Genomic DNA, 13,819 nt, shown 5'->3' with positions numbered 1-13,819 from the left:
AGACAGAAGAAAATCAGATCAGACACCATGACTGTTCCCTATGCAGCTCACTGTTTAAGAGAGTTGTGTTGTGTTGTCGCTCCCTGGTATCCCCAGCTGGTGATGAGGAAATCCTGTCCTGTTCTCATGCTCATCAAATTCTTCTCCTCCCCATCTCTTAAGAAAAGAATTCCATTTCTCCAAGGTGCCTGCGTGTTTACCCCATCCCTGGATCTCCAAATCTGCCTCCCCCGTGGTTCCAGTGCCAAGCGCTCAATAAATACGATTGATGATTGTAAAAACAGTTGTTACAACTTGCTTGGACAGAACCACAGAAGCCCAAGCTAGTCTGGAGCAGGAGAGAGGAGGGAGAGAACATTGGCAGCCTCCCACCCCCGACCCCAACTCTGCGGTTTCGTCCAGCATGCCTGGCTGGTGACTATATTGCACATTCATTCATTCTTTCAATCATATTTATTGAGCACTTACTGTGTGCAGAGCACTGTACTAAGCACTTGGGAAAATACAATACAGCAGTAAAGAGGGACAATCCCTGCCCACAACGAGCTCACAGTCTAGAGATGGGGGAGACAGATATCAGTTCAAGTAAACAGGCATCAAGACAGGGGAGAGAAAGACCAGCTGCACCTGTGAAACAGGTTAAAAAAAAAACAAAACTGGTGTCACTGGGTGGGAGCGGGAGTGGAACAACTGAGGAGATGCTGGGGAATGGGAAAATGATTTAAGAGGCATGGAGTTGGGGGAGGCAAGGGGGACAGTTTACGAAGTGGCAATGGGTGATGGGGAGTGAAAAGGTCAGGGCTGGAGTTGGGTGGGGTGGGCAAGGAAGGGCAGGAGGGGGCAACCCTACCTGATCTCCAGATAAGGACACTATTTTACTTCAACTGAAGTCCATGTGGATTACTCTGTGGGGGAATTCTTCATTCTAATCCCTACTTCAGCAAGACGCTCAGTTAACTTTGATGACTACTGTTAAGATCCACTGAAAAGGAGATAATAATAATGATGATAATAATGGCATTTATTAAGTTTTACTATGTGCAAAGCACTGTTCTAAGCACTGGGGAGGTTACAAGGTGATCAGGTTGTCCCATGGGGGGCTCACAGTCTTAATCCCCATTTTACAGATGAGGTAACTGAGGCCCAGAGAAGTTAAGTAAGTGACTTGCCCAAAGTCACACAGCTGACAATTGGCAGAGCTGGGATTTGAGCCCATGACCTCTCACTCCAAAGCCCGTGCTCTTTGCACTGAGCCACGCTGCTTCCCAAGATACAGTGCTGAGAATCGCCAGCATACTACGCTGTCAATCCGAATGCCTCCCAATTTCTAAAAATGGCGGTTTATGTGTATTAATTGAGGTGGTGATGAAATAGAGCACTGGGGCATCCCTCAGGAGAAACATCTCATTGGATCATCAATCACTTGCATGCTGAAATGTACACACGCATATAAGGCAGAACAACACTCCCCAGCTAAATAGGCTATGTTTACATAGTGCTTTTATTCCTGAGAGTTGCCAAGACACTTTCCAAATTATGTACCCATTTGATATCTGGCTGAAGACATACTACTCAAATCCAAGGGCATTTAAGTGTCCTCTTCTGCATGGCCTTTCTTCCATAGTCTTGCAGATGGAGGCCTGTGAAATTAGAATAGAAACTGGGGTCAAGTGAGTAATGTTAAGGGGAAAAATTGCTTATCTAAACTGGAAGCAGAGCTGGTAAACCCAGGTTGCTATAAAACATCAAAGGAGGAGTCTACAGGACCAGAGGAACCTCATTCGTGCTGGTCTTTAAGGAACTCAATATTACTACTCCACTTATAGGTCACATAGAATGTTTTTCATCTTCCTTGGGAAATGGACTCAAATAAACAGATGAATTTGTCTTTTCTGTAGAACTCTAATAATCAATCAGTCAGCTATATTTATTGAAAGCTTACTGGGTTCAAAACCCTGTACTAAATACTTGGGAGATTATGATATATCAGAATAACAGAGTTGGTAGACACGTTACCTGCTCACAAAGATCTTACGGTCTAGTTCTCTCTGGCTTACTCTCGAAACTCTCTTCAACTGATGTCATAGAAATCAAAGTGTTACCTATAGAGATTCCGGGTGTTAAATGGATGCAATTTGAGTTGTCAGAGTTTTATTGTTCCCCTGAAATGTGATTTATCTGCAGATTCAGTGTTAGACCCCTCCAGGTAAAAACTGTTTTGAGGCATTTGAAGATAACTCCAATCAATCAGTGGTATTTACTGAGTGTTTACTGTGTGCCAAGCACAGTACTAAGCACTTGGGAAAGTACAATATGATAGAGTTAGGGGATATGATCCCTGCCACAAGAAAGTTAGTCTATAAGATAGTGAGATATGAATCATGAGTGTGCCTGTGTCTGAGGAATCATTTAAGGACATTCAATTAACTCTGTCAAAGAGTGAATTAATTGTGCTTTAAAGGAAATTTTATATCAATTTTATATTAAAATTTACATAGAAGCTTTAAAAAGGATAATGGAGGTGACCAAAACAAACAATACCTTTGTACGTCTATATTTTATGTCCTTAACCTGAGGTCCACTCATATTTCACTGCAACCTAGGAGAGACCCTTCAAAATCCTTTAGATGTGCAAAAATGCAATTCTTCTTTAGTAATGACTGTAGTATTTGATAAGTGCTTACTCTTTGTCAAGTACTGTTCTAGGCACTTGGGTGGATACAAGATAATCAGGTCTATACAAACTCTGTCCCTCATGGGGCTCTCAGTCTGAGAGGGAGAACAGATAATAATAATAATAATGTTATTCGTTAAGCACTTACTATGGGCCAAACACTGCACTAAGTGCAGGGGTAGATGTAAGTTAAGATGGTCCCACTTGAGGCTCACAGTCTAAGTAGGGGGGAGCACAAGTATTAAATTCCCATTTTGCAGATGAGGGAACTGAATCACAGAGAATGAATGAATGAATTCATTCATTCAATCATATTTATTGAGTGCTTCCTTTTGCAGAGCACTGTACTAAGCACTTGGGAGAGTATAACACAACAATAAACAGTCACATTCCCTGCCCAGAACTAGCTTACAGTCTTGGGTGGGTGGAGAGGATAAGTGGCTTGAAGTTAACAGAGAAGTTAAGTGACTTGCCCAAGGTCACACAGCAGGTAAGTAAGTGGTGGAGCTAGATTAGAACCCAGATCCTCCAACTCCCAGGCCCTTGCTCTTTCCACTAGTCCATCCCTTTTTACAGATGAGGTAACCGAGGCAGAGAGAAGTTAAGAGACTTTCCCATTCTGATGACTATAAAGTGGCCACATTTTGCTGAAGCGTAAATTAGAAAAGTAAAGCAGGGAGGATTTCAAGGGGCAGAACCAGCGTTCCAACATTAGGGAGGGAATAAGGCTGTGAGAACATTAGGGACAACATAGAGAAAGAGGGGAGAGACAGACAGAGATAGAAATAACATGGAAAAAATACCCAGCTCTCCCCACCCCGAATCCCCAAAAAAAAAACCCAAACACATGCAATACAGCCCTTCTTAAGGTCGCACCTGGAAAATTTTCAGTACTCTTCCAGTCTCGGCTACGGGAGCCTACTTATTCCATTCCTAGCTTGGGCAGTGGCTAGTGAGTGGAAGGCAATCTGCTGCAAGTCAAAACTCCCCTGTGCTGGGCAGCTGTGGCATAGGAAAGAGTCGAGGGTGGAAACTCAAGTTTACTGTGCGGAAGGAGGCAATGGTAAACCACTCCCATGTTTTTATCAAGAGAACTCTATTTCATTCATTCATTCAGTCGTATTTATTGAGCACTTACTGTGTGCGGAGCACTGTACTAAGCACTTGGGAAGTACAAGTTGGCAACATAGAGAGACGGTCCCTACCCAACAACGAGCTCACGGTCTAGAGGGGGAGACAGACATTAATACAAATAGATAAGGTGATCAGGTTGTTCCCACAGGGGGCTCAGAGTCTTAATCCCCATTTTACAGATGAGGGAACTGAGGCCCAGAGAAGTGAAGTGACTCGCCCAAAGTCACCCAGCTGACAATTGGCAGAGCCGGGATTTGAACCCATGACATCTGACTCCAAAGCCCGGGCTCTTTCCCCTGGGCCACGCCGTTCACCCTCTTACTTTGACGGTGAGCTCCGTGTGGGACGGGAGACAGTGTCCAACCTGATGATCTTGTATCTACCCCAGCGCTTAGTACGGTGCTTGGCCCAGAGTAAACATTTAACAGACATCACAATTATTACTGTGGTATTACAGTCCTCTAGGCTGCAAGCTCGTTGTGGGCAGGGAATGGGTTTATTGTCAAATTTTTTAATAATTCTATGTATTAAGTGCTTACTATGTGCGAGGCACTGTACTAAGCACGGGGGTGGATCCAAGCAAATGAGGTTGGACACAGTCCCTGTCCCACGTGGGGCCTGCGGTCCCAATCCCCATTATACAGATGAGGTAACTGTGGATGCATTACCAGAACAGTTGCAGATGGAGGTGAGGTGGGTAGGGACTGTCTCTATATGTTGCCAATTTGTACTTCCCAAGCACTTAGTACAGTGCTCTGCACATAGTAAGCGCTCAATAAATGCGATTGATGATGATGAGGTGTTCTGGGAGAGGTGTGTCCGTGGTGTCGCTATGGGTCACAGATGACTTGACAGCACAGGACAAGGCAAGAATACTCACAGAGGGTATCTTCCCTTGGAAAAACCTAACAAGGTAGCAGTACCTTCCCCAGAACCCAATCAGCTTTGCGGGGGCCTGGCTCTGAGGCCAGCTCCTGCTGCTTTCACCTCCACGGTCTCCTCCTCTGCGTTTCTGGTACTGTAGGACTCTTCCCCAGTTTATGCTGAAGGGGGAAGTACGCGGAATTTCAGTCGAAGAAGACATAGTGCCTGCCTTCATGGAGTTTTCATTCTGATAGGGAGATGGTCCGCATAAAAGTCGTACTGTCGTCATTGAACGATGCAAATTTTTGTCATGAGAAAGGAAACAAGGCCATAAATATCACTACTTGCAACTACTTTTCAACCCTCCTGCTGAGCTTTTATTGTCCCTTATCCAGCATCTGGTAAAGCCCACAACTTATGTTCTCCCCTAACTTGTCCAGATGATCGTGGGTTATTATTAATAACAATAATAATAATAACAATAATAATAATAATAATAACACATAGCATTTATTAAGCACTTACTATGTGCAAACCACTGTTCTAAGCACTGGGGAGGATACAAAGTGATCAGGTTGTACCACGGTGGGGCTCACAGTCTTAATCCCCATTTTACAGATGAGGTAACTGGGTTAATGGACGGGTAAGAGGCTGATTGAATGAAGAGCCACAAATTGGACTTTAGTTTGGCTTAATAATAATAATAATGGCATTTATTAAGTGCTTACTATGTAAAAAGCACTGTTCTGAGCTCTGGGGGGATATAAGATAATCAGGTTGTCCCATGTGGGGCTCACAGTCTTTATCCCCATTTAACAGATGAGGTAACTGAGGTACAGAGAAGTTAAGTGACTAGCCCAAAGTCACACAGCTGACAAGTGGCGGAGCCGGGATTAGAATCCCTGACCTCTGACTCCCAAGCCTGTGCTCTTTCCTCTGAGCCACACTCCTTCTCTTAGCACTCTCTGTCTCTGGAACAAAGTTTTGCATTTTCTAGAAGTGACCTGAGATTGCTTATTTGAGTTTAAATATCTTGAGGTTTGAGTTCCTTTTGGGCGGTTTCTACCAACTCTGTCGTATTGTACTCTCCCAAGGATATAATACAGTGCTCTTCAACAGAAAGTGCTCAATAAATAGCATTGATTGATTGATTGATTTGATATTCCTTCCAACTTTTGGTAATCATCCCTTCCATCAGACAATCAATCCATGGTATGTATTGAATGCTTACTATGTGCAGAGTCCTGTACTGAGTGATTGGGAGAATATAATGAAATAGAGTTGGTAAACTTAATCCCTGCCTGCCAAGAATTTATAGTGTAGTTGGGGAGATAGGCATTAAAAGTAAGTATACATGACTAGTAAAAGAAGATTTCAATTGTCTATTTCCATTTCATTTTGGAAATTCTTTCTAATCATAGGAAGATGACTCTTAAGAAGCCAAGTAGTACTCAAAGTAAAGATGTGAAAAGGAAGAGTTTGGGGAGTATTTTGTACTGTGCTAATGCCCACTGGCACAGGTCTTCAAATAATAATAATAATAATGTTGGTATTTGTTAAGTGCTTACTATGTGCCAAGCACTGTTCTAAGCACCGGGGTAGATACAAGGCATCAGGTTGTCCCACGTGGGGCTCACAGTCTTCATCCCCATTTTACAGATGAGGTAATTGAGGCCCAGAGAAGTTAAGTGACTTGCCCAAGGTCACACAGCTGACAAGTGGCGGAGCCGGGATTAAAATAGAGAATTAATATAGCAAATTCTTGCTTTATTAAATCCTGAAATGCATGAAAGCAGATTTTTGTTTTAGAAATTGAAACACAAAGTAATTGTTTTGTGGATCTTGTACTTGTAACTTGTACTTCCCAAGCGCTTAGTACAGTGCTCTGCACACAGTAAATGCTCAATAAATACGATTGATTGATTGATTGATTGATCTTTGAGGATTACCTCAAACCTAAGTGTTTAATGTTAAATACCCAGGCACCATCATGATGAATTGCTCAGATCAGTGCTGGGTCAGAATGGAACCATGAAGAACAGTCAGCCCAGTGAAACAGTCACCAAGGACCCCTGTTCTTCACCTAACACAGGTCAGTACAAACTGGGAAAGTTTATTTATTTATTTAGTTAGTTGGGAAGAAGCTAAGGTCCAAACGAGCTTGAATGGAATAGTAGAGTTGCATTTAGAAGCAAATGGGATGGGTGGTTTCAGGCCGTTTGCCAAAAATGAGTATAAATACCAACATGATTGCAGCTGCAATTTGGATCACAGTAGCTGCCACACTGAAATAAATTTATTCTGGACCTAATGGAGGTTGATTTTTTTGTGTGTTTATCCTTTTTGAAAAAAAAAACACACAAAAAAACATTGTTTTAAAGCCGGAACAGTAAGGCAGTGATCACGTCAGCACAGGTAAGCAGGTATCTAGATACTTTTTTACATGTTTACTGTTTCTCTGGAAAATTTTTATATATTATACATCTTTTGGTCTGAGTATGCATAGACCTGGGATTATCAATCAATAGAGTGTACTCTTTGCAGATCACTGTACTTAGTGCTTAGGAGAGAACAATAGGGATGATAGACTTCATCTCTGCCCTCAAAGAGCTTACAGTCTAGAAGGGGAAACAAATGTCAAAATAAATTGTGTAGGAAGAGCTATGTCGGTAAATGTTGTGGGGAAAGTAGTTTGTTGAGTAATGCTGGGGGGAAGAACTCAAGTGCATAGACGGTGCAGTAGGGAAGGGAAGCAGCGTGGCTCAGTGGAAAGAGGCCGGGCTTGGGAGTCAGAAGTCATGGGTTCTAATCCCAGCTCCGGTACTTGTCAGCTCTGTGACTTTGGGCAAGTCACTTCACTTCTCTGTGCCTCAGTTTCCTCATCAGTAAAATGGGGATGAAGACTATGAGCCCCCTGTGGGACAACCTAATCACCTTGTAACTATCCCAGTGCTTAGAACAGTGCTTGGCACATAGTTTGCACTTAACAAATACCAACATTATTATTATTATTATTAGTCAAGAAGACTTCCTCGAGGAGAGGTGATTTTAGTAGACTTTAATAAGTCCCATGTGGGGCAACCTGATACCCTTGTATCTACCCCAGTGCTTAGAACAATGCTTGGCACATAGTAAGTGCTTAACACATACCATTATTATTGTTACTATTAGTAGTAGTAGTAGTAGTAATAAAAGTAGTAGTAGTAGTACTATGGTTATTCATTCATTCATTTATTCATTCAATCATATTTACTGAACGCTTACTGTGTGCAGAGCACTGTACTAAGTGCTTGGGATAAGTAACATATTGGAGTAACATATTCTCATATTATGAGAAGTAGTGTGGCTTAGTGGAAAGAGCACAGGCTTGGGAGCCAGAGGTCATGGGTTCTAATTCCAGCTCCGCTACTTGTCAGCTGTGTGACTTTGGGCAAGTCACTTAACTTTTCTGTGCCTCAGTTGCCTCATCCATAAAATGGGGATTAAGACTGTGAGCCACATGGGACAACTTGATCACCTTGTATCTGCCCCAGGGCTTAGAACAGTGCTTTGCACATAGTAAGCACTTAAATGCCATCATTATTATTATTATTATTATTACTTAACTTCTCTGTGCCTCTGTTACCTCATCTGTAAAATGGATTAAGACTGTGAGCCCCACACGAGACAACCTGATCACTTTGTATCCCCCCCAGCTCTTAGAACAGTGTTTCGCACATAAGTGCTTAACAAATGCCATCATTATCATCGTTATTATTATTATTATATTGGAGCCACACCTCCAAGGTGTGCTCCTGGGACCCTGAATATCTATTCTATTTATTTTATTTTGTTAGTATGTTTGGTTTCGTCTCCCCCTTTTGGACTGTGAGCCCACTGTTGGGTAGGGACTGTCTCTGTGTGTTGCCAATTTGTACTTCCTAAGTGCTTAGTACAGTGCTCTGCACACAGTAAGCGCTCAATAAATATGATTGATGATGATGATGATGATGATGTCTGCAGATGTGGCAGCCCAACTGTCCACCCTGCAGATCAGAGGGGGTCCCCAGACTCCAGTCAGGTAAGCACTGGAACAAGGAGGCTAGCACTAAGCCTCCAGCATATGCCTCAGACATTTGGCCACCCTGAAAAAGGAAAAAATAAATTCCCCCCACTCCCCAACATGGCCTGATGCACAGCCATGAGTTACACTGGACACAAAAGTGTGCTCTGCACATAGTGAAAGCTCAGTAAATACCACAGATTGATAACATAATGACATGGCAGAGAATATTTTCCAGAAATCATCATCATCATTATCATCAATTGCATTTATTGAGCGCTTACTGTGTGAAGAGCACTGTACTAAGCACTTGGGAAGTACTAGTTGGCAACATATAGAGACAGTCCCTACCCAACAGTGGGCTCACAGTCTAAAAGAAATCCAAAATCTAAAAGAAATACATCCAAGTCAATAATAACTACGGTACTTGTTAAGTTAAGTGCTTACTATGTGCCAAACACTGTTCTAAGTGCTGGAGTAGATACAAAATCATTGGGTTGGACACAGTCCCTGTCCCTTATGGGGCTCACACTCTTAATCCCCATTTTACAGAACAGTGCCTCCCACATAGTAGGCGCTTAACAAATGCCATCATTATTATTATTATTATTACAGATGAGGTGAACTGACTTGCCCAGGGTCACACGGCAGACACGTGGCTGACCTGGGATTAGAACCCAAGTCCTTCCGACTCCCGGGCCTGTGCTTCCAAGAAACAGTGGGCCCATCTGGGATTTGAATCTGGTACCTCTCGCACCCAAACCAAGAATCATACCCCTAGACCAACGAGCCGCTGGCGAGAAGTGGGGCAGAGGCTGATCAGGGGAGGGAAAGGGGTCTTGGGGGGGAAATCAATCAATCAGTTGTATTTACTAAGTGTTTACTGTGTGCAGAGTAGTGTTTTTAGCACTTGGGAGAGTACAATACAACTGAATTGATAGACATGAATCCTGCCCACAAGGAGCTTACAGTCTACAGGTAAACCTAGGTCAAAACCCAAACCTACATCAAGAACATATTGCAATTATGAACAGATGATAACTCCGCAACATTGCCAAGATCCTCCCTTTCCTCTCCATCCATACCGCTACCCTGCTCATTCAAGCTCTCATCCTATCCCGTCTGGACTACTGCATCAGCCTTCTCTCTGATCTCCCATCCTCGTGTCTCTCTCCACTTCAATCCATACTTCATGCTGCTGCCCGGATTATCTTTGTCCAGAAACGCTCTGGGCATATCACTCCCCTCCTCAAAAATCTTCAGTGGCTACCAATCAATCTGCTCATGAGGCAGAAACTCCTCACCCTGGGCTTCAAGGCTGTCCATCACCTCGCCCCCTCCTACCTCACCTCCCTTCTCTCCTTCTCCAGCCCAGCCCGCACCCTCCGCTCCTCCACCACTAATCTCCTCACCGTACCTCATTCTCGCCTGTCCCGCCATCGACCCCCGGCCCACGTCATCCCCTGGGCCTGGAATGCCCTCCCTCAGCCCATCCGCCCAGCTAGCTCTCTTCCTCCCTTCAAGGCTCTGCTGAGAGCTCACCTCCTCCAGGAGGCCTTCCCAGACTGAGCCCCTTCCTTCCTCTCCCCCTCGTCCCCTTCTCCATCCCCCACATCTTACCTCCTTCCCTTCCCCACAGCACCTGTATATATGTATATATGTTTGTACATATTTATTACTCTATTTATTTATTTATTTTACTTGTACATATCTATTCTATTTATTTTATTTTGTTAGTATGTTTGGTTTTGTTCTCTGTCTCCCCCTTTTAGACTGTGAGCCCACTGTTGGGTAAGGACTGTCTCTATATGTTGCCAATTTGTACTTCCCAAGCATTTAGTACAGTGCTCTGCACATAGTAAGCGCTCAATAAATACGATTGATGATGATGATGATGATGACGATGATAACTGTTATCTGCCTACAATTTAGATCTCACAATTAGAGGTCTCAAAATTGCCAAGTTTCCAGATAGAAAATCCCTGCAGAATTGCATTTCTATGCTGCCCCCTCCCTCTGAGAGGGCATTGTGAGGTAGCCACCTCTCTTGTTTACCATCCTAAACTGGTCCTGGCAACCAGCATCCCTGAGCAGTAACTAATAATAAAGATATTAATAATAATAATGAATCATTGTGGTATTTGTTAAGTGTTTACTATGTCAAGCACTAATGTAAGCCCCGGGGTAGATGCAAGTTGATCAGATTGGACACAGTTCCTGTCCCATTTAGGCACAATTTAGTACACAGAATTCAAAACCATTAGTCTGAGTATCCTGGCAGACAGAATACTTTTTTCAGAAGCGGCATGGCTAAGTGGAAAGAGCACAGGTTTAGGAGTCAGAGAATGTGGGTTTTCATCGCATCTCTGCCACCTGTCTGCTGTGTGATCTTGGGCAAGCCATTTAACTTCTCTGTGCCTCAGTTACTTCATCATCATCATCATCATCATCAATCGTATTTATTGAGCACTTACTATATGCAGAGCACTGTACTAAGCACTTGGGAAGTACAAGTTGGCAACATATAGAGACAGTCCCTACCCAACAGCGGGCTCACAGTCTAAAAGGGGGAGACAGAGAACAAAACCAAACATACTAACAAAATAAAATAAATAGAATAGATATGTACAAGTAAAATAAATAAATAAATAGAGTAACAAATATGTACAAACATATATACATATATACAGGTGCTGTGGGGAAGGGAAGGAGGTAAGATGGGGGGATGGGGGGGATGAGGGGGAGAGGAAGGAAGGGGCAAAGTCTGGGAAGGCCTCCTGGAGGAGGTGAGCTCTCAGTAGGGCCTTGAAGGGAGGAAGAGAGCTACTTCATCTGTAAAATGGGGATTAAGATTGTGAGCCCCATGTGGGGGCAACCTGATTACCTTCTATCTGTTGGGTAGGGACTGTCTCTATATGTTGCCAACTTGTTCTTCCCAAGCGCTTCGTACTGTGCTCTGCACACAGTAAATCCTCAATAAATACGATTGAATGAATGAATGAGTATGTTTGTTCATATTTATTACTCTATTTGTTTATTTTATTTGTACATATTTATTCTATTTATTTTATTTTGTTAATATGTTTTGTTTTGTTGTCTGTCTCCCCCTTCTAGGCTGTGAGCCCGCTGTTGGGTAGGGACCTTCTCTATATGTTGCCAACTTGTCCTTCCCAAGCACTTAGTACAGTGCTCTGCACACAGTAAGCACTCAATAAATACAAATGAATGAATGAATATCCCAGTGCTTAGAACAGTGCTTGGAACATAGCAAGTGCTTGCCACAGTATTATCATTATTAAGGAGGTTGGATCATTGAGAATGTATTCTGACTGGGGAATTTATTTTGAGGGTGGCAAGAAGGTTATTGTTGACCGTTGCGAGGACAGTTTCATTAGAGTGTGCAAACCACATTGGGGATCAAGGAAAGAACTGGAGGAGAGGAAGTGGAGACAGTGGTTGTCGTCAACTCGCTCAGTGAGTTTGAATAAAAATAATAATAATAATAATGGCATTTGTTAAGTGCTTACTATGTGTGAAGCACTGTTCTAAGCACTGGGGAGGATACAAGGTAATCAGGTTGTTCCACATGGGGCTCACAGTTTTAATCCCCATTTTACAGATGAGGTAACTGAGGCCCAGAGAAATTAAGTGACTTGCCCCAAATCACACAGCTGACAGGTGGCAGAGCCAGGATTAGAACCCATGACCTCTGGCTCCCAAGCCCGTGCTCTTTCTACTGAGCCATGCTGCTTCTCTAAATAATGATTACATTTGTTAAGTGCTTACTGTGTGCCAAGCACTGTTCTAAACTCTGATGGGGATGGGAGGTGGAATACAAGGTAATCAGGTTGTCCCACGTGGGGCTCACAGTCTTCATCCCCGTTTTACAGATGAGGGAACTGAGGCACAGATAAATTAAGTGACCTGCCCAAAGTCATACAGCTGGCAAGTGGTGGAGACAGGATTAGAACCCATATCCTCTGACTCCCAAGCCCGGGCTCTTTCCAATGAGCCATGCTGCTTCTCATTGAAGAAGCAAGCAAAGACTCCTCACTCACTCCTCACCCTGGGCTTCAAGGCTGTCCATCCCCTCGCCCCCTCCTACCTCCCCTCCCTTCTCTCCTTCTCCAGCCCAGCCCGCACCCTCCGCTCCTCCGCCGCTAACCTCCTCACCGTACCTCGTTCTCGCCTGTCCCGCCGTCGACCCCCGGCCCACGTCCTCCCCCTGGCCTGGAATGCCCTCCCTCCGCACATCCACCAAGCTAGCTCTCTTCCTCCCTTCCAAGCCCTACTGAGAGCTCACCTCCTCCAAGAGGCCTTCCCAGACTGAGCCCCTTTTTTCCTCTCCTCATCCCCATACCCCCCAGCCCTACCTCCTTCCCCTCCCCACAGCACATGAACATATGTTTGTACAGATGTATGACTCTATTTATTTTACTTGTACATATTTACTGTTCTATTTATTTTGTTAATGATGTGCCTCTAGCTTTAATTCTTTTTGTTCTGACAACTTGACACCTGTCCACATGTGTTATTTTGTTGTCTGTCTCCCCCTTCTAGACTGTGAGCCCATTGTTGGGTAGGGACCATCTCTATATGTTGCCAACTTGTACTTCCCAAGGGCTTAGTACAGTGCTCTGCACACAGTAAGCGCTCAATAAATATGATTGAATGAATGAATGAAGAGGAATGGTAGGAGGGAGATGGGGCATACTTTGGAGGAGATGTGGGGTCAAGGGAGGTTTTGTTTTGGGTATTTTTTAGGATAAAGGATATGGATATCTATGAAAGCATTGCATCAGAAGCCACTGGAAAGTAAACAGTCGATAATTATAATAATGATAATAATAATTATGGTATTTTTAAAGCTCTTACTATGTGCCAAGCATTGTTCTAAGCGCTGGGGTAGATACAAAGTAATCAGGTTGCCCCAGGTGGAATTCACGGTCTCAATCCCCATTTTGCAGATGAGGGAACTGAGGCCCAGAGAAATGAAGTGACTTGCCCAACATCACATAGCAGACAAGTGGCAGAGCTGGGATTGGAACCCATGACCTATGACTCCCAAGCCCATGATCTAGCCACTACTCCACACTGCTTCCATG

General features: G+C 43.7%; 1 protein-coding gene across 2 annotated transcripts in view; it reads left to right on the top strand.

The window, feature by feature from the left end:
• Nucleotides 1-13,819, top strand: part of NMNAT3 (nicotinamide nucleotide adenylyltransferase 3) — a 77,846-nt gene that overhangs the window by 53,014 nt on the left and 11,013 nt on the right. For both annotated transcript variants that reach the window (XM_038750607.1, XM_038750615.1), the window contains exons 3-5: nt 6,655-6,682; nt 7,583-7,588; nt 11,460-11,500. In XM_038750607.1, coding sequence (XP_038606535.1) covers nt 6,655-6,682; nt 7,583-7,588; nt 11,460-11,500 — 75 coding nt within the window. The remainder of the gene's footprint in view (nt 1-6,654; nt 6,683-7,582; nt 7,589-11,459; nt 11,501-13,819) is intronic.

Source organism: Tachyglossus aculeatus, chromosome 1 (assembly GCF_015852505.1).
Source record: "Tachyglossus aculeatus isolate mTacAcu1 chromosome 1, mTacAcu1.pri, whole genome shotgun sequence".
In the NCBI taxonomy this organism is placed as follows: Eukaryota; Metazoa; Chordata; class Mammalia; order Monotremata; family Tachyglossidae; genus Tachyglossus; species Tachyglossus aculeatus.
This window is presented reverse-complemented; position numbering and strand designations above follow the sequence as displayed.